This window comes from Vespa velutina, chromosome 13, assembly GCF_912470025.1.
Source record: "Vespa velutina chromosome 13, iVesVel2.1, whole genome shotgun sequence".
Taxonomy (NCBI): domain Eukaryota; kingdom Metazoa; phylum Arthropoda; class Insecta; order Hymenoptera; family Vespidae; genus Vespa; species Vespa velutina.
In genome coordinates, this window is record NC_062200.1 from 215,350 (window position 1) to 235,000 (window position 19,651).

Here is a 19,651-nt window from a genome sequence, read left to right on the forward strand (position 1 = left end):
AAAAACGTACGAATTAGTGAAAATCGATGAAAATCAAGTGTGAATAAAAGGCAACATAAAAGGTTTTAAACTACCTTGAAAAAGTAAGCTTATTGCGCGTAATATTTATTGATTTCCTCGAGTACACGCGTGTACGATCGTTGCCACTCGTCAGGGGTAGATTTTGTTTCAGCGGATTGCCGTCGGATGGCGCTCGAAACTGCTATCATCGATCGTTGACATCGAGCGCTAAAGATCATTATCAGGATCTCTGGAATTTCAATGATTGACGCGTCGCTAGACTCTTCTATCCTTGGCCGACTTTTTTTTTCGAAGAAAAGCAAAGCTGAAAAGGTTGCAAAAATGGTCGTTAGAAGAAAAATAAAATACTTGCGGTATATGTGGCTCGTGTTATCATTCTTTTTTTTTTTTTTCAAAATCGTTTTCTTTATTTTGTAGAAAACTGCGTGATAAGTACACCAATAATCTTGCAATGTCGAAATGTTGCCGATTTATATCGATGGGCACACGAAGGGGACTGTCCGGAACAAGTTATACTTTCGATTGAATTTACATAGATAGGCTTATATTCGATCGATTATTTTTTACTTTTTTTCTCTTCTTCCAATACGACGCCTCTCTCTCTCTCTCTCTCTCTCTCACCCTCCCCCTCTCTTTCTTTCTTACTTTTTCTCTTCTGATCCGAACAGTCTCCGAGAGGCCCGAATATACTTTTTTTTTTTTATTTTTTTTTTTTTATTTTTTTATTTTTTTTTTTTTTTTTCTAGCAAGCCAGAGCAGTGAACAACGAACATCTTTTTTCCCTATGTGGTATTGGTACAATTCTACTGTATAAAAAACCGTTGAGTACGCGACACGGCGCAGCGCGCCCGAAAGTGCACGCGAGCTTGCACGCGCATGCAAGCGCCCATGCCACGTTGTACAGTGACTCGCGTCATACCTCGAGCGCGCTCGCGAAGCGCGCGATTTTCGAATAACGTTGAGCTTCGTACCTTTTCTGGATGAGTCTCGTTTTATTTTACTTTAGTTTAGTTTAGTTTAGTTAGTTTACTTTACTTTACTTTTTTTTTTTTTTCCTGTAGAAGCGACCTACTACTTTAAAATGACACTGTTTCTACAACATCGATCGATTACTTTGAAAAAAGGTTTTCCCAATTTCTTTCTCTCACTCACTCTCTCTCTCTCTCTCTCTCTCTCTCTCTCTCTCTTTCTCTCTCTCTCTCTCTCCCTCTCTCATCTTTTTCTGCTTCGTATAATCGCGACAATGAAAAGTCATTACTTCGTTCGAAGGACACACGACGCGGTCTCATTTTATTTCCCTATTCTTTCCTCCCGTTTCCCCACTTTTCCACAATTCCTTTCTTTCTCTCTTTCTTTTCTCTTTTTCCTTTTTTTTTTTTTCTTTTTTTTTGTCAAAGACACTGCGCGTTCCCGAAACAACAACGAGACATTTACGAATTTTGATTAGGAAACATTTTTAATTCCGTCAGTCAGCGGGTCTGTGCATTGATGATGTTAATGATGATGTGATTATTATTATTATTATTATTATTTATTATTATTATTTATTATTATTTATTTATTATTATTATTATTATTATTATTATTATTATTATTATTATTATTATTATTATTGTTGTTGTTGTTATTATTCTTTGCTTAATTTTTTTCTCTCGCTCTTTCCCTTTACGCGTGTTTTTTTTTTTTTAATTTTTTTTTTTAACAAGAAAAATGTACGCTCTACGATGAGGAGTCTCGAAGGAGTTTTGGACGTTATTTCTTCGCACCAAAATTTGTTCTATCTATCTCTCTTTCCGTCTCTCTCTCTCTCTCTCTCTCTCGCTCTCTCTGTCGAGTACATTCTCTCATCGCGAGGGACTAGACACACCAATCTTATTAACAGTACGATATAATTATAGCTTAGAAACGAAACAAAAAAAAAGATATAGAAAAAATTTTCTTTTTTCTCTACTTCTTCCGCTCTTTCTTTCGTTTTCTTTTTCTTGGCGCGCACGAGCACGTCAAATTCGAAACTCCGTTGCGCGTCTCAAATGACTCGGAGTTGGCTCGTTAAAACTCGACGCTACGAATAAATTTTGTTTAGAACACACCTCGTGAAATCACATTATTATTCTTATTTAATTATAATTATTATCTCATTGTTATTATTATAATTATTTTCTGCCTAAGATGACCGCCGTTATCGCCGCCGAGGAAAGAAAAGAAAAAGAAAATAATGATTGAAACAACGTTATTTTTTTTCTTTCTTTTTAAACACGTTCCTTTTCTCTCTCTCTCTCTCTCTCCCTCGACGGTTCGGTCGACGGTCTATTTCAATATTTTTAATGACAATAGCTAGAGTTTATCGACCGATTTACTTCGACGAGCGGACGTACGGCTCGGCGTGACTAGATTCATTGGAGAATTCTCGTTGACTCGAGTACGACGATAAGGAACGACCGGATCTACTATTTTCGTAAAAATCACGAAATTTCAACGCGTATTTACGCTTTACGCCAATCCCACGTACGTAGCAGGACGCACACATGATATCGCGATGATTTATTTTGTCAAATCGCGTCTGTCCGAGCTTAATTTATTATTATTTCGATGCTCGTCGATCGTTCCTACGCGCTTTTTTATGGCTATGATGAACGCGAAACGGAGAAACAGAAGAAAAAAGAAAAACAAAAAGAAAAAAAAAAAAAAAAAAGGAAGGAAAAACTAATAATCAGATGATATGTATTTTCCAATATACCAAGGAACGTCCTAAAACGTGAGACGTCTTGTTACACATATTAACAATATATAAAAAACAAATACAAAAAAATAACAAATCGAAGGGTCAAAGAATAATGGTCGAAACAATGATCTTGTCGATGAATTCTCCCATTTGCTTTGGCTCTCGACAAGATCTTTCCGAGATCGACAAAATGCGAGAGAAGAAAATAATAAAGCGTCGTCTTCAAAGTCGTGCATTTCGATAAGTATCGAACCGAGATCCAACGCTCGAACCGAGCCGTTCGTCCGAATGAAACAGCTAATTGGACTCTCTCCAATGGAAGATCGTGTCTCTTCGATTGGCGGGCGAGTTTGAAATACCTCCTCGTCGTTCGTCCTCTTCCTTTTTTTCTTTCTTTCTTTTCTTTTCTCTCTCTCTCTCTCTCTCTCTCTCTCTCTCTCTCTCTCTCACTCTCTCGTTTGTGTCGAAAGGCCACGATTTCATAATCTTTCGCTCGTACGGCGAATCTCGTTAACAAATCGTTAAATTATCGCGCTCTATAGAATCTTCTAATGATTAATGATAATTAAGAGATTTTTACCTAGACGAATTTCTTTAGGATTTACTTTCCATTAATCGCCCGCGCATAAACTCGGTCTAGTAAGCGATCTAAGGTAACTTCCATTGTCATTTCACTCCTTACTTCTTTTTTTTTTCTCTATTTTTTTCTTTAAATTCAATCTAAGTTAATAACATTTACAATTTAATTGAGACTTGCACAGAACCCATTGCATTTTCTTTTCTTTCTCTATCTTTCTCCCTGTCTTATCTCTTCGCTGAACGCGTATCATCTCACTCGATCGCAAGGCCACGTCGATGACCCAATCGTTAAATAATACGGTTACGATTGATCCTCGCCATTTAAATATTGCATGCGCGTTGAACACATTTTGAGCGATGGAGAAACCATTTCTTTACTTTTTTATTTGCCCCTCTTCAACTCCATACGAAAACTTTGCCAATGCGAACGTTATTGCGAACGTTGTTTCGCAACGTGCGTCGAGAGAAACACGGGGTCAAATTTCGTTTGTAAAACTGCCCGGACATGTATATTTTCTCAAAAGGCATGATAGCGGTCTTTTGGATAAACACTTTGCTCTCTCTCTCTCTCTCTCTCTCTCTCTCTCTCTGAAACAACCCTTTTCTTTCATCACGTCCTCTCTCTTCCGCTTCTCTGTCGTCGTTATACGTTATTTTTTACGAGCCAAACGAATTCGATTATCGAATCGCGGTGGGTCGATTCACGGTCACGTGATTCGTGGTAGAAGTCGCGAGATTCGAAGGAACGCGATATCCTGAGAATCGCCTAGAACCGGAACCGCGCGAATATCTCTTTATTTAGAAGAAAATTATACTAGGGTAGAATACGAGTTTCATTCGAGTTTCGCCGATTATAGATACGAGCCTTGAATGGTCGTATATTCCAAAATATCAACAGTCAAACTTTAGAATAACTTTACATGGAATTTTTCCAATTGCAATCGCTGCGAACGAAAATATCATCTTCCAAAATTGATCGATTTACTCGTAGGAAAAATATTCTACATGATAAGACCATTCGTGATTTCATCGAGTCGAGAGTTTCTCGAAGGATGAAACGACGAGTAAGCCTACGAAGATATTTTTTATGACGTATTACGTAATTTCAAACAACGATACAATAGTTGCAATGCGCAGTTAAATACAATTTCCTATTGTAAAAAATGAGAACGGGATAGAACATCCTCTACGAGTAATAATAAGTCATAATAAGTAGGTTTGAGGTATTTCCGAATCTCGGACGACGATACTTTGGCTCGCAATGATCATCATAGAAAAATACTCGAGCCTGATCGTTTGGCTTGTTAACATTTTTCTACGTACGATAAGCTTAAGTTTCGTTTGAAGAAACGTCAAACATTTGGGAAATTATGATCTTTGTCCGAGGGGGGGGGGGGGGGTTTGTGTCAGCTTGTTCGCAAATAAAAGATTCTTTTTAAAAACACTTTTTCCTATCATACTCAGCGCGCTCCAGTTTTAGTCGATTTTTTATTCGTTCGTTCGTTTGTTTGTTTGTCGAATCGATCTCGCGGCAAACTCGTGACACGCGACGCACGCAATCCGCGAATCGTTGGAGGGAAACGCGTCGGAAAATAGTTCGCATCTGTTTAAACTTTCTTTCCCCTTCGTCGGATTTCTTTTCGTTTAAAATTACAATAATTGGTGACTTCTCATGAGATACTCGGGTGATTCGTTCCGTCCCGGGAAGCATATATCGGAGTTCGGGCTCGACGAGACGCGCGAGTCGATCTACCAAATTCTCTATCTATCATTTTACTTAATTTTTCTTCTTTTTTCTTTCTTCTTCTTCTTCATCCTCTTCGTCTTCTTCTTCAGTCGTCTTCCTCTTTCACGTATCAGAAACAAATCGTCGAAGAAAAGATCGCGGGTAGGAACTTTGGAGAATACAACGGAGACCTACGACATATTGTTCTGTATCTTTTAACTCGTTTACCGGATTTAAACTACGCGCCTAGGAATTAATCTCGAACCCTAATTCATTCGCGTCGGCCTATTGTACGAAAATAGATCGACGAAGGTCGCCGTGTAAACAATTTCTTCTAGCTATTAATCGATTAGTTAATTAATTAATTACTTGATCTCGCGCAACTCCTCTCGTCGACGCCGAGACTCGAAAAGGCAACGACCGGGTACGGATCTCGTCCTATTTCGTCGAAAACTGAGGCCTTATCTATTCGAATAATAATAAAAGTAGCGTGTGTTTATATCAGACGTATGTACGCAGGGCCGTACGAAACGTGGAGACGCCGCCGCCGATCAAATTCGAAGGCGACTCTGGCTAGCCGATGGCCACGCACGCGTCTTTTTTCCTAAATCGATTCGTAGCTTTTCAAAGCGTTTGGAAAAGAAGAAGAGTGCGCCATCGATCGATCACTAAAACGTGAACGTCTCTGGCTTTCTCTTTGCTTTCGAAGAAAGGAAAATACAAAGGTATATCCTTTGCAACGAGAAAAACTACGAGAATGAAAACTTACGTGCTTAGATAGGGGAAAGACAAGGGACGAATTAACGATCGCTAAAAAAACGTGGCCATCTTTGAAAAGAGAAAAACACGCGTGTCCCGCGAAGAAAAAGAACGTCACTTTCGTACGGCCCGGCACTGAGAGCGTGCCAGCTCACATTTTTAAATGGTATGCGTGTTCGTAACGTATATTGGATGTTTACTTTTAATCGGTATTGTAGCATATAATTTTTAGTCGTAATAATTATATTGTAATATTGAACTACCTAATCTAATATTTACAATGTTTCTTTCCTTCTTATTTTCGCTCTTGGCACTACTTTTTCAGCTCTTTCTCTCTGTTTTATATTTTTTCGTTTTTTTTAGCCCTTTTAGCTCTCAATTGGTCTTCCTTTCCCTAACATGCTCGCATTTATTCCTCTCTCTCTCTCTCTCTCTCTCTCTCATTCTCACTCATTCACTCTCGTCTGCCAGAATCTCTCGGTACGAGAAGGCAGGACGCGAATATCGCCAATAAATAATTTACTAAGTCTTTTCTCGAAGAAAACTTTTGCGACACTGTTGCGAATCGTCCATTAGTCGATCGCATCGACGTCGAAGGGGAGGCGAGCGATTTTCTTCTCCCTTATTACGTCTCTCTCCAGTACCATGTCTCTCTCCCTTTCCTCATCTCTCTCTCTCTCTCTCTCTCTCTCTCTCTCTCTCTCTCTCTCTCTCTCTCTCTCTCTCTCTCTCTTGGAAGGAGATTACGTGGAAATAAAATAGCAACATCTCAGCTTATACGATCTCTTTGCCTCTCTGTCTCTCTCTCTCTCTCTCTCTCAGCAAGATTTAATCTTTCCCTCTCCTATATATCACGCTTTGGAATAAGTATGAGATCTGCAGGATAGTGTTTATATAGTAAAAAGAGAAAGAAACAAAGAAAGAGCGAACGAGAGAGAGAGAGAGAGAGAGAGAGAGAGAGAAGAAAAAGAAGAGGGCCAGGGTTCTCTCCTGTTCTCCTCTCTTGTTCTCTCTGTCTCTCTTTCTCTTTCTGTACTCTACTCTCTCTTTCGGCGCCGTTCTCGCTTGGTCCTCGAACCAAAAGCAATGGAGAGAGAAGTCTTGCGTTGCCGTTGCTATTGGTCGTAGTTCAGTCTTCAAGTGGCGCACCGCGAAGAAAGAGTAGGAGGATCATCGTGTCGTCGGTGTTGATGGTCGATGACGACGCTGCTGAAAGGAGAGTCTTCTTCTTCTTCTTCTTGGTCTTCTTGTTGAAAGGAAGGAACGCTCGCCTCTTCCTCGGGCACGAGGATCCACCACCACCACCACTGGCCTCGGATCAGACGCGTTTCTGCCGATGGTGATGTTGCTCCTGTTGACTCTCGTCCGTTTCACAGGGCACCACCGTCAAAGTGGACAGGTTGCTACTGGACTCGGAATAGCTGGACAGGGTGGACTTTTTCGGTGGCGTCGGTGCCCCCACCGCCGCCGCCGCCGCCGCCGCCGCCGCCGACGACGACGACGACGACGACGTACTACTACTACTAGCAGAACTTGGAAACTTGCGAAACATTTTCAGCAGGGAGCTACCCGCGCTGTGACAGCGTACTATTTGTTCCGGTGGCTCCAACAGTGCCGACTGGCTACGATACGGGGGTGGACTCTCGCTATCGAAGATAGTCCGGTTTGGTGGTGGCCGTATGCACTTTTGGTAGATCTCGCTTTCCTAAAAAGTTGACATTTTGTTTTCTTAAAACGTTCGCTCTTTGAATAGAATTAATGATAGATAAGTTAAACAATGCGCGTGTGAGTATTTACCAAGCGAAATACGATATAAAGTAAATGAATGGTTAAACGATCTTAAAGTATTTTTATCAAAATCAATACTCTCCCCCGTTTGGCGCTAACGCTTAACGAGATGATTATATATTATTCGTAATAGAACGTTAGGAGAATGGCGCGCGTACCAGCACTCGGGGAGCGGTTTATTCAAAAGCGGGGGTATTCCACTGCGCGCACCGTATAAAGCATTTTCAACTTCCGCACCAATCGCACATAAACGTACAACAGCCAGGAAGGAGGATACCCTACGTCTACGTATATATGTATATATAGAGGCGGCGCGCGCGCGCGTTCGTTCCGTAACGAGTAGCGAGACGTTTTAAAGTTAAATAACCGTATTCTCTAGCGGATCGCGTAAAATTTCCGCGTTCTCGATCGTGGCTTTTAACGTTTTCGATAACGATCGTCCGACCGGATAATATCGATTTAGTTGGATCTCGCCGGGTCAACGCCGGGATACATGATGGAGTCGCGTCTCTTTCCTCGAAGTAAATATGAAAATAAATGGAAGATGTTGCGTCTTTGTTCGCGTCAGAAATCGCGCGTTATCGCGTGTTTTGACTACGAGATAGAGTAGGGGGCGCGGCGATGGCGGCAGCGGCGGCGGCGGCGGCGGCGGCGGCGGCAGCGGCAAAGGAGGAGGAGGAGGCGGAGGAGGAGGAGAAGGAGGATAAGGAAAAAGAACTCACCTGCAAGGGGTCACGAAGATGCAAATTGGTTTGCGCCCCGTAAGGGCGTTCCTCCCCATCCGGTAGCTCCAGCCGCGGAGGTAAATTGAGGGCGAGATCTTGCCTCACGCTACCTGTCCTGATCGCCCTGTCTCTCGCTGCGGCGACCATTGCTTCTTGTTGCAGGACATCACCCTGTCCACGAACGGCGGCTGCAGCTATTCGAACGCCTCGGGCCAATGCGTTTCCGTTTGTTGCCTCGCCAGCCCCTCCGTCTCTACGTCCACCTCCACCTCCTCCTACTTCACCTCCTTCTCTTCCTCCTCTACGAACGTCCAATGCCGAACCCATCGATAGCATCTGTTTAAAAGACATAAAAGTACATGGTTCCGTTAGTTTCGTCGTAGTCATATTAGGGTCGCTAGCCAAGAAACAAGGTACGATTGGATCGTCTGAAGTGTAAGAGATTTTCCGTCCCGTTTTCTCTTGCTCGTAAAAGCGTCTGAGTTCGGTCTAGCCGGCGAGCGGAGCCAATTTAAGGTCACTCTTCGAGAGAGAGAGAGAGAGAGAGAGAGAGAGAGAGAAATTGTCTTTGCTCGAAGCGTGTCGAGAAAGTGTCATTTTTTTTTCTTTTTCATTTTAAATGCGCCAATAAATTCTGAGAGAGTCGACGAGACGTTCATTGTTCGACAAAGCTAAACCGATGAGTTGCCCAATTTTGCTTTTCCTTTAGAAGTCTGCTTATCCAACGTTAATTAATCCCTATCGCTAGTACGGCGTTCGTATAATAATAACGCGAATGCATCCGCGCGTCAGAATCTCTTTGACGTAAGCCGGAAGTTTCTATGAATATGTTAAAGCTGCGCCAAGATATAAAGCTCTCGTGTAGAACCTGTCCTTTGGCTTTCGTTGCTTCCTCCTCCCTGTGAAACTCTCGTAACGTACGATATCCAAATTTCCATCCCGCTTTCTCGTCGATTCTCCTGCACTTTTTCTTTTTTTTTTTGTTTTTTGTTTTCTTATTTAGCAAGAACAGAAAGAAAAAATGTCTGCGACCGTAGGATCGTTTCTAACGTTGCTCATGGCACAAATCGCAATTCCTTAATTCCTATCTCTCGCGCATTATTAATCTTAATGATCGATCTCGGTTTAAGGATAATCGCTCGCATAATTGAGGCGTTCACGCGGAGGAGAAGGCATGACGCGGTCGCGATTGACGCAAATGTGCTCGACCGAGCGGAACGAGCGCGTTCGACCATTTCGAGTAATCGTGGTTCGAACGCATGCCAAATTTAAAAATCATGCCAATTTCCGTGAGAACTTGTTACGGTATCCAAGCGCTTTATTCCGTTCGCTTGGCTTTTATTCGTTGCTTCGATAGAATAAAAAAGAAACAAGGAAAATTGGGTGGAGACAAGCCATCGACTGGCTGCCAGTATGTCTGAAACGATCGTCGATCTCGTCTCGAGGTCGTATTTCGGCAGTGGCAAATCACACCCAAAGAACACGCATACACATAACGTCGGCGACGAACGCATTCACAGCTATTATATATGCAATTCGTACCGTAACGAAGACAATTGTCCGTGACCAGCTCGACATATAAATTCTTTGGCCACGCCACTGTTTCTTCGATAATCGCAATTTCTACGATCGCAATTATAATTTCATCGACATGCCGTTGGTAATAAGGAAATCTTCAAGCCGTAAGGAATGATCGAGAGACAGGAAATCGATTTGACGAAAGAAAGAAAATAACGGAAAATGGAAAAAAATGTGCAGATTAAAGACGTCGGAGTGGCGATAATGCAGTAATGAAAAAAGTAAAAAAATCGTCGCTTTTCTCGAGGGCGGCGCTATCGAGAAACGACAAACGTAGAATGTTTCTGTCTGTTGTCCGCGCGCGCGCGCGCGCGCGTGTGTGTGTGTGAGAGAGTGCGTTGCGAATTCCGAGGTTATCGATAGTCTCGAGTCGTTTGCTCTCAATGACGTCTTATCGTACGAGTTGAAATTTGTCTCTCCATCTCGACGTCAAATGAATGTATCGAAGGGAACGCGTGCGTGCGTGGGAAGTTTGAAAAAAAATGAAGAAAGTAGAGAAATGTACAATTCGATGTAGCGTGAGAGAGAGAGAGAGAGAGAGAGAGAGAGAGAGAGAGAGAGAGAGAGAGAGAGCGAGCAGTGTGGCGCCCTAGATTCGTACGTTCCTATCACAACGATCGACCGCCCTCGTTTCTTCTCCCTATCGTATATAGGAGCGTACGCCATTGGAAGAGCTTCTTAGGTTTAACCCAAAGAAACGTCTCGCGTTGCTCATCCCTTGGCCCTTTTTTCTCCATTTTCTTTTTCGGCCGTTAGATACGGTGAAGCGCGCGAAACTCGATTCGAAAAAGAGCTTTCGCCGAGTGGCTCGAGTTAAAGCTTTAAAGGGGTTCTCCGCGTTTCCACGGAGGCCGTCGAAAGGGAAAGCTCAAGCGGGTGTAGTTGGAGCGTTAGCAGGAGAGTAGCAACGGGAAGAGAAGGACGAGGTGTTTGAGGGGTGGTGAGACGCCTGCTGCTGTGCCTCGCACTGGTATTGATCGGACACTACGGCTCCAGAGAAGACTAGAGACGCGTATAATGTCCACGGGGTACGTCCTGAGAGCGAGAGCGAGAGAGGGTGAAGCTGGTCGATCGATCGACAAGAGAGACGATGCGAGAGAGAGAGAGAGAGAGAGAGAGAGAGAAAGATCGACTTCTCGAGGGTGCTGATGCTGCTGATTCTCCATGAACGTTTCTCTAAACACGTGGTATGTGTGCCTGTGATTCCCTTTGAGATCTTCCAATTAATCGAATAATTTCCTTTCTGAACGATTAATTGGATTCGTTGAATCTAGACCAAAGTGGATGCTGCGCGAGAAAAAATACTGCTCTTCTTCTTCCAATACAACTGTAGTTGCATCGACAAAGATAGATAGATAGATAGATAAATAGAGAGAGAGAGAGAGAGAGAGAGAGAAGTTGATAAGGATATAAATGTTTTTTCTTGGATTATCGCATCGACTTGCTCGTCTCGACAGTCGTATAAAATCAAGATTTGCGCTGATGGATCGAGATCAATCGGATCGATAGTTGTCCTAGGTCCGTTGATATAACCGTCGATACATATACATATACATATATACATATATACATATATACATATATACATATATATATATATATATATACATATGTACATGTATGTATATACATACAGACGCACGCGCAACACACATGTTCGCTAGATATAACACATATAGAGAAGTCTAACATAGGCGAGCTACATAGATTCGATCCGGCGTAGCACGTGTAATCGGGCTGCCAATTATCGTTATCGCCCAAGGCCACGAGACGGATAGGTTCCATCGGACGGTGGACGATAACTACGACGACGCTGTCTTTGCGCGTCTCTACGAGAGAGGTTACGCGCGACGCGACGATGCGATTAAAATTTTTTTACAAATGTACAAACTTTCTTTTTTCCTCTATAAAAACGCGCTAATCCCCAAACTGCACGATAAGCGGCATAACAAATTTACGTAGACGTTGACAAAGAAAAAAATTCGATAGCGATAACGCTGGCATCTGAACGCTGGCCCCGCTCTCTCGTGATCTGAAAATAATGGTGACTAAGGGTGGGGGAAGTGGCGAGGACGAGTCCGATGATAACCACGACTATATTGTTTCAACTATGTCGGTGCTATCATACTTTTTTTCTCTCGTTTATGAAGAAGGACGATAACTAACTTTTCTTAACGACGAAATTCTATAACTCGTAATGCCAGGAAGAGAAAGGATTTTCTCGCCTCCCTCGTCGTCCGATCGTCGATTGCGACGTAAAAGCTTCGAACGTGACGCAACCTGTGGCCATTTTCACGAGTACCCGCATGCAACTCTCATACGCGGATCATAGATACATACGCACACGTACACACTTACGTAACTTTCCAACAGACGCTTCCCGTTTGACGGAGATAACGCTAACGAGGGCCAGATAATAGTGTCGGGAGTCTAGACGGTTAATTACAAGAAGACCTTTAAAATGGCGTGCGCGAGCGAGTGCGAGCGCACTTACGTGCTCCCGCACTTTTAGTTTTCGCGTCTACGTACGCGTACTCTGAAACGCGTTTGTTCGTTCTCCTCCGTGCCGTTAGCCTCCTAGTTTCAAAGGGAATTTCTCCCGATCTTCGACTCGTATAGTAGTTTTCTTCCGATATATCTTCCTTTCCTGTCATTTTTTTTTCAAATCGAGGGAGTTCCGTCTAGTCTCGACATCGAACTCCGTATCTCGAATTAATCATACACGAAGAGTGTTATTAGCCAAAGCCGAGCGCACGTGCGAAGGTTCTCGTCGTTCGCGAGTGCAAAAGTCCAAATCGATTTCAAAAGAGAAGAAAAAAAAAAAGTACATCCTTTTCTCTTCTCTTTCATCCTTTTCATCGATTTTACTCGCGCTAAACCGTCAAGGTAATTTCCTGCGAAGGCTTGCCTTTTGTAACCGTCCAATAAGTCAACGGGAATCGTGGAATTAGAGGCATTGTTGTGTCGGGAAGATCGACGTAAATGCATTCTCGTAAATTGTATCCGTACAATGGGAAAGCGACGAGTGGCAATGGCGCGTAACGTGCCTTCCTCCTCCTCCTCGTCGTCGTTTTCGTCGTCGCCGTCGTCGCCGTCGTCGCCGTCGTCGCCGTAGTCTCGTCGTCATCGTACAGGTGCACCGGTAGACTCGTACGAGACTCATCGTATTATAATTAAGCTATGCTTCCCCAAAACTCTTCTTCTCGCTTGCGTTTCACGAGACCCTGCGAACGAATGAAATCGGCCAAAAATGCTTAAGATAGTGCCGATAAACGCTTTATCCTTATCGTGCGAGTCGATAAAGACACGTCACACGATTGATCGTTCAATGAATCCAAGCTTACGTTGCTCGCGCTTAACGAAAAGAATAAATAACGAATTAAACGGAGAAATTTTATAAAAATGATTTAACGCGATCGTAGAAAGAGCGACAGCCTGCGACTCTACCAACTTTCTCTATGCTTCTCCACCTACGTACCGTCGTACCCTCATTAACGCTCAATTAAATTAACGTGAAGTACGAGGCCCCGTGTTTAAAAATAGATAGGAGGAGTTTGTTGCGAGCGTGAATCGACCCATTTTTTTCCGGCTGACGAAAGAGAGGACGTCGTCGTCGTCGTCGTCGTCGTCGTCGTCGTCGTCGTCGTCGTCGTCGTCGTCGTCGAGAGACTTTACGGTCTCTCGAAAGGAACGATCGATAAGAGAGAAAACAGAGCGCGAGAGGGAAAGAGAAAGAGGAAAAAAGAGTGGAAAAGGTGATACTCGAATAATCATTGCGGCTGTTTCCGGTAGAGACGATGCGTGGAACGAGTAACGAAAGGGTTAACGAGCCTCGACGATAAGTCGACTGCGAGGGAAACTCGATACGTCACGGTGAATCGAACTCTATTCAGCGAGCAGCAACCCGAGCCTCGTGATTTCCTATTGAAAAGGGAGCTTCGATAGATCGATCAGTTTAGATCATCGACGTGTTCGACACTTGCGCAAACGTTGGCCTACTGCCTCTCTCTCTCTCTCTCCCCTATGTCTCTCTTTCTTAAAGAATCGACTGACCTTAATTTGCCACTTTGACAAGGTATTTATTCTTTCGCTGACGTACGACGAAAGAAACACGTGTATACTTTTTTCCTATCGATTTCTATATGTGTACCCGTGTAAACGATTATGGATGAGGAAATTACGTGCTGTCTATAATTTCCAGGCACGCTGTCTGATACGTATGTCGAAACTCTTATTAGAATTCATTTATATTTCATTTGGTCCGATAAGGGTCGTTCGATTCGATCAACGGATTAGGGGGCAATTGGAGAATAGTTTGCACGTGCGGATCAACGTGTAGATTTTGCCCGTTCATTCCCATCGCTCCTTTGCGAGGGAAGGTTTAAAAGAAAAGTCCTACCTAAGAAAGAAAAGGAGCGTATCTCTCTCTCTTTCTCTCTCTCTCTCTCTCTCTCTCTCTCTCTCTCTCTCTCTCTCTCTCTCTCTCTCTCTCTCTCGCTTCTCGTTCTATACTCGAGAAGCTCGGAAAGACTCGCACGAAGGCTGATGACATTTAAAAGTGCAACGCGAAGGTATCGACCGACGAGACGTGAGCGAAAGAGAGAGAGAGAGAGAGAGAGAGAGAGAGAGATGAATGGAGAAGGGACGTAAGAAGAGAGAGAGAGAGAGAGAGACGGGCTGCCGACCCAGACGAGAAAACTGCAGTGAAAGCCCGGTTCGCATTCTGGGCCAGACGGAAGAAACACGAGGCAGACGGTGTAACGGCCTCTCTCTTTCTCCCTCCTCTTATATTTCCCCTCGTACTTCTCTCTCTCTCTCTCTTTCCCTCTCGCTCTCGCTCTCTCTATCTCCAACTTATATTCGCTAGCTGCAAAATCGGCGCTCTCGTACACATACAGAGGGGCACATAGAATTTTTCCTCTTTTTCCAGAACTCACGAGCGTATTACCGACGTCTGCGATTCCATCGGGGATAAAGACATGAGAAGAAAGAAAAGTAGAAATTACAGGGACGTTAAAAATCCCTCTCTCTTTTTCTCTTTCTTTCATGACGACGACGACGACGACGACGACGACGACGACGACGTTGCTCGGTATTGAGTATTATTCGAGAATAGCAAGTACAGTGACGAGTAGAACGTTTTAAAGAACCGACGTGTTTACGTTATCGACGCAAAGACGGTAGTACAACAGAATGATAAAAAAAAGAAAGAAAAAGAAAAAAGAAGAAGAGGAAAGAAACACAGAGATACTATTTGTTTTCGTTAATAGAAAACTCGATGAAACGTACGTACACCGTTGTTGCAAAATTTTCTTGGGCACTCGTAACCCCACCTATAAATATGTACATTTTCGTAAACTGTAAACATACCAAGTATCGCGTTATGAATAATAAGCGATAGAATGTGAGTGCGTGAATATGCGTACGTCACAAAAATCACGTCCCTCGACCGAGTGTGCCTGCTTAACGAGTTTAACGCTAATTTATTAAACGTCGAGAGGAGCGCATAGACAACGACGTTTGATTTTTCTTTTTCTTTTCCTTCTACTCTTCTCTCGCTTCGGCATTGTCGTCCGTCGGTCGATCGAAGAGACCGTCTACGTCTGCCTCTCCCTCCCCCCCCCACCGCCCCTACCTATCTCTCTCTCTCTCTCTCTCTCTCTCTTTCCCTCTACCGTAGTTTAAAGTGGATAGAAACGAAAGCTTCCCTCTCTAATGGAACGAACGCGGATCGAAGCGAAGAATCAACTTTGAGACGTGCTTTTTTAAATTCGACGTTATAAAATTAATAGTCGCTCTCGCGACTTTTCCATCGTTTCGTTATTTCTCATGGAAATGATTCGCCTATCGATTAACGACGAATACGGTGGGTCTTTTTTTGGCTGTATGAAAGGGATAAAAGAAAGAAAAAAATAATGCGCAGATATATGTTTTTGTTGGTGAAAAGCCACAAAACGTACCACCAAGGCCATGTCGCGCGGTTTCGAGCCCTGTGCGTGTAATATGCGTGCGCCCAACTCGAAGAGCTTTCTCCTCAACTGTTTGACGGAGACGCCGAGCGTCTGCATGCAGCGACGCCTCAGCTTCATTTGAACGGAGCCGCCAGGTTGCCGAGGAAACTGGAAACTAGCTAGACACCACACCACCACCGTCAGCTGTCAAGCTGCCACCACGTCGACGAGTCTCTTCTCTATCGTTGCACTTTCAACTCCTCACCTCTTAAATCTTTATCTCTTCTGACCAACGCCACCCTCTTTTTCGTGACTCGAAGATACAAGAGAAAAAAGAAACAATGATATTACTTCTTTTCTCTCTCACCCCTCCCCGCACTCTCTCTCTCTCTCTCTCTCGCTCTCTCTCTCTCTCTCTCTCTCTCTCTCTCTCTCGCGCGCGCGTAAAGAAGTAATCGAAACACAGAAATTTTGTCTCCGACACTCGCGTTCGAATATCTTCGATTCCGTCCTTTCCCTCGCGCACTGATATCCGCAAGACACACGATATCTTTTTCTTTTTTCTGCGTCGAAGAAAGAGAAGAAAAAGATGAGGACGAATAACGAAGAGAAATGCTTGTAGAAGAATAGACGACGTTTTTCTTAGGTACACGTCTTTATTGGCCAACTTCCACCGATGCGATTCGCGGAAACGTCACTCTTCTACTACATCCGAGTTTTTCGCGAAAGTCTTTTTTCGTTTTTATCTTCGTAGCTGGATTCTTCGTTCGACGAAGGACGATGGAGAGATATCGTAAAGGACCGTCGATATTTCTACAGAAGGTACGTGGAATGATAGGACGATGCTTGGCCGATGCTTGGGAAAAGGAGGAAAAGAAATAATAAGAAGAAGAGCGAAAAGAGGAGAGGAGAAGAAGAAGAAGAAGAGAGAGTATATAATGTCGTATCGTTGTGCGTAAATGCGCGTTTGTTGGCGCACAACGAAACCCAACGGGTTCCAAGTCCGGCGGCAGACTGAACTCGTCCGGTGGCTGTCAGGCTGCAGCACCGTCGAGTTACCCCCACCTACTCGACTTCCCCACTCGACGGCGCTCGCGTTTACCCCTACCAATGCGCATTCGTCTCTCTGAGTTTTCTATGTGTGAGGTGTGTTTGTGTGCGTATCGACGAAGAGAACGACGACGCGACGCTCCCGCACCGCCCCCCTCCTATCACTCTCTCTCTCTCCCTCTCTCTGTTCCTCGTGTGGCTCGACGCGACCATCGTCAGCCGGTCGGCTCCTCTCCCTCTTCCACGTTCTTCTTCGGCTCACCTCCTCCGCCGCCACCACCTCCTCCTCCACCACCACCACCACCTCCTCCTCCTCCTCCTCCTCCTCCTCCTCCTCCTCATTCTCGTTCGTGTCTTGCACGGGCGACGGAAAAATCAGCCGCGAAGCGGTGGCAGGCGACCTAAGAGAGAGAGAGAGAGAGAGAGAGAGAGAGAGAGAGAGAGAGAGACGAGAGACGAGACTTTGCGAACGACTCGCGCATATACATGTATGTACGTATATATGTACGTACAAGGAGAGTATGTATGATACAATGTACGTAGAGACTGGCAAAGAAAGATCGAGGGTGGTCTCGATTTTCAACGTCGAAGTTACTTCATTCTTTCGATGTGACGAAAGAAAGAAATAAAGAAAGAGAAAAATGAAAAAGAGAAAAAAGATTCTTTGGAATTTTGACAAGAATTGTAAACACGTGCCATACTCTTTCTCATTTGATTTCATTGATTCGAGTATATTATATCCTTCCAATCGAAGAGAAATTACCCTTGAAATTATAACAGCTTTAATATTGCTACAACACTCGAATCGATAGGCAAACCCTACGATTTTAATCGTAAAATCGTTTAGATCAATGAAATCATTATACGAGTAGCGAGAAAGAGAGGAGGAGATTGGTGTTGCCCTCGATTGCGACAGTCTCGTGCGAATACACGTATACTCGTCGTCTAGGGGGTACTACTAACAGACGCTCGTTTCCCCCACCATTCGACTGTGACACCAAACGAGAGAGACAGAGAGTCTCACAGACGCAACCCACCACAGACGAGATCGTGGAAGCGTAAGAGAAAGCGCGCGCGCGCCCGCGCGTGCGAGCGAGAGCGAGAGAGAGAGAGAGAGAGAGAGAGAGAGAAAGAGAGGTATATAGGTAGAGTCTCGCGAAACTGCAGAAGAGACGCGCTTTAAGGAGCCTCAGAGGTTGACCTTACCTCGGCCAAGGTCGCGAGCAGTGACGGCAAAACGACTACCTCTCGGTCTTTCTTTCTCTAATGTCGTTTTGACCGACTGTCGCTTTCTGTTTTGACGAGTCGAAAGCAGCGCGTGCCACTCGCCCTCTCCCTCCCCCCTCTCTTTTTGCTAGAGAGAAGACCACTCAAGCCCCCACCACTATCCTCGCCACCTGCTCTTCTCCTCCTTGTTTTCATCCTTCTCTTACTTTTACTCCCACCTACTCCTTTTATACTCCTCGCTTATATGCGTGCACGCGCAACTTTTGCTCGATCCTACTCTAGATCGATCGATCTCCCTCTCCCTCTCTCCTTCTTTCTCTCGAAAGTAAAATTATATTTCGCAGTTTGGGATTGCTTAAAAAGGTATAAACTTTCGATTTAATATAGTTGCGTAATAACGATTAAAGTTAACAACATGGAGAAGCTCGAGAAAACAAAGAAAACGTAAAGGGAAAATCGGAGTCGCACAAAACGGAGAAGAAAATAAGAAAAGGAAGAAGAATCTGCTTTTCTTCCGATTCGCGCGACTCTATCTCGCAAGGGACGAAGGAAGAAAAAGAGAGAAGGGGCGAGAGAGAGAGAGAGAGAGCGGGAGAGAGGGAGGGAGGGAGGGAGGGAGGGGGGCGACCGTGGGGAGAGAAAGAGAGGGACGATGCGAAGGCGCGTCAGTGTGTGCGCGCCGTCTAGACGACCGGTTGTCGGCGAGACGGTAGAAAGGAGGGGATGGAGGGCAAAAGAAGGAGAGAAGAGAGGGTAACGGAGGTATAGCGGGGAGGTATGATAACCGGCTATCATATCTCAGGGCCGTCGCTACGACTACTACCTCTCCCTCCCTTATCTCCCCGCCCCTCTACCCTTCGTCGCTTCGTCGTTTTCTCTTCTTCGTTACTCTTGGTTACATCTAGAGAGAGAGAGAGAGAGAGAGAGAGAGAAAGAGAGAAACGTTACGAAGCAACGTTCTTCTTCTTCTCGTCCGTTCTTTTTCTTCCTTCATTTAAATCATCCCAATTCTTTGAAAATTATTAACGAATATCGATAGACGATCACTGCTGTAATGGTCGATCGGAAAGAAAGAAAAATTGAATAAAAGATATATTTCGCATTTTGTTAAAAAGGACGATGAAATCGTTTAATCCAAAGTCGGGGAAGATACGAAGAAGAGCTCGAAGAAAGCGAAGAGATAGGATGGGCCGTGTCTTTCCTACGGCAAGGAATATTCTACGAAAGAAAGAGACGGAGAACGAGGGACGACGACTCTTTGATATTCCGAATCGAAAGGGAACGATAAATCTGGCGATCGTACACGCGCGAGTAAATTCGCAGACGTGGCGAAGGAGTCGAATTCGTTTTCGTTCGGTTTTTTCTTCTAAAACGCTCCTCGATACTCGATAAGAGAAAGAAAAGTAGCTTGAAAAATATTCTCCGAGGACCGACCGAGGGACGAACCTTCCAAACGAGACTCGTTCACGTCTTGCCAACATTGCAGAGAGAGAGAGAGAGAGAGAGAGAGAGAGAGAGGGAGAGA

At 44.2% G+C, this 19,651-nt stretch overlaps 1 protein-coding gene and 1 long non-coding RNA gene across 2 annotated transcripts in view; one reads left to right on the forward strand and one right to left on the reverse strand.

Moving 5' to 3' along the window:
* Nucleotides 1-1,046: 1,046 nt before the first annotated feature.
* The window catches only part of LOC124953806 (AF4/FMR2 family member lilli-like), a 52,092-nt gene continuing 33,487 nt past the window's right edge, over nucleotides 1,047-19,651 (reverse strand). Inside the window, exons 3-4 of the mRNA XM_047505742.1 lie at nucleotides 8,318-8,656; nucleotides 1,047-7,512 (exon numbers count right to left, since the gene is read on the reverse strand). Of these exons, the coding sequence (XP_047361698.1) occupies nucleotides 7,126-7,512; nucleotides 8,318-8,656 (726 nt within the window). The 3' untranslated portion in view covers nucleotides 1,047-7,125. The remainder of the gene's footprint in view (nucleotides 7,513-8,317; nucleotides 8,657-19,651) is intronic.
* LOC124953822 overlaps nucleotides 18,764-19,651 on the forward strand; it is a 1,537-nt gene continuing 649 nt past the window's right edge. The window contains exon 1 of the long non-coding RNA XR_007102350.1: nucleotides 18,764-19,651. This exon is cut by the window's right edge and continues 356 nt beyond it. This is a non-coding gene — a long non-coding RNA (uncharacterized LOC124953822).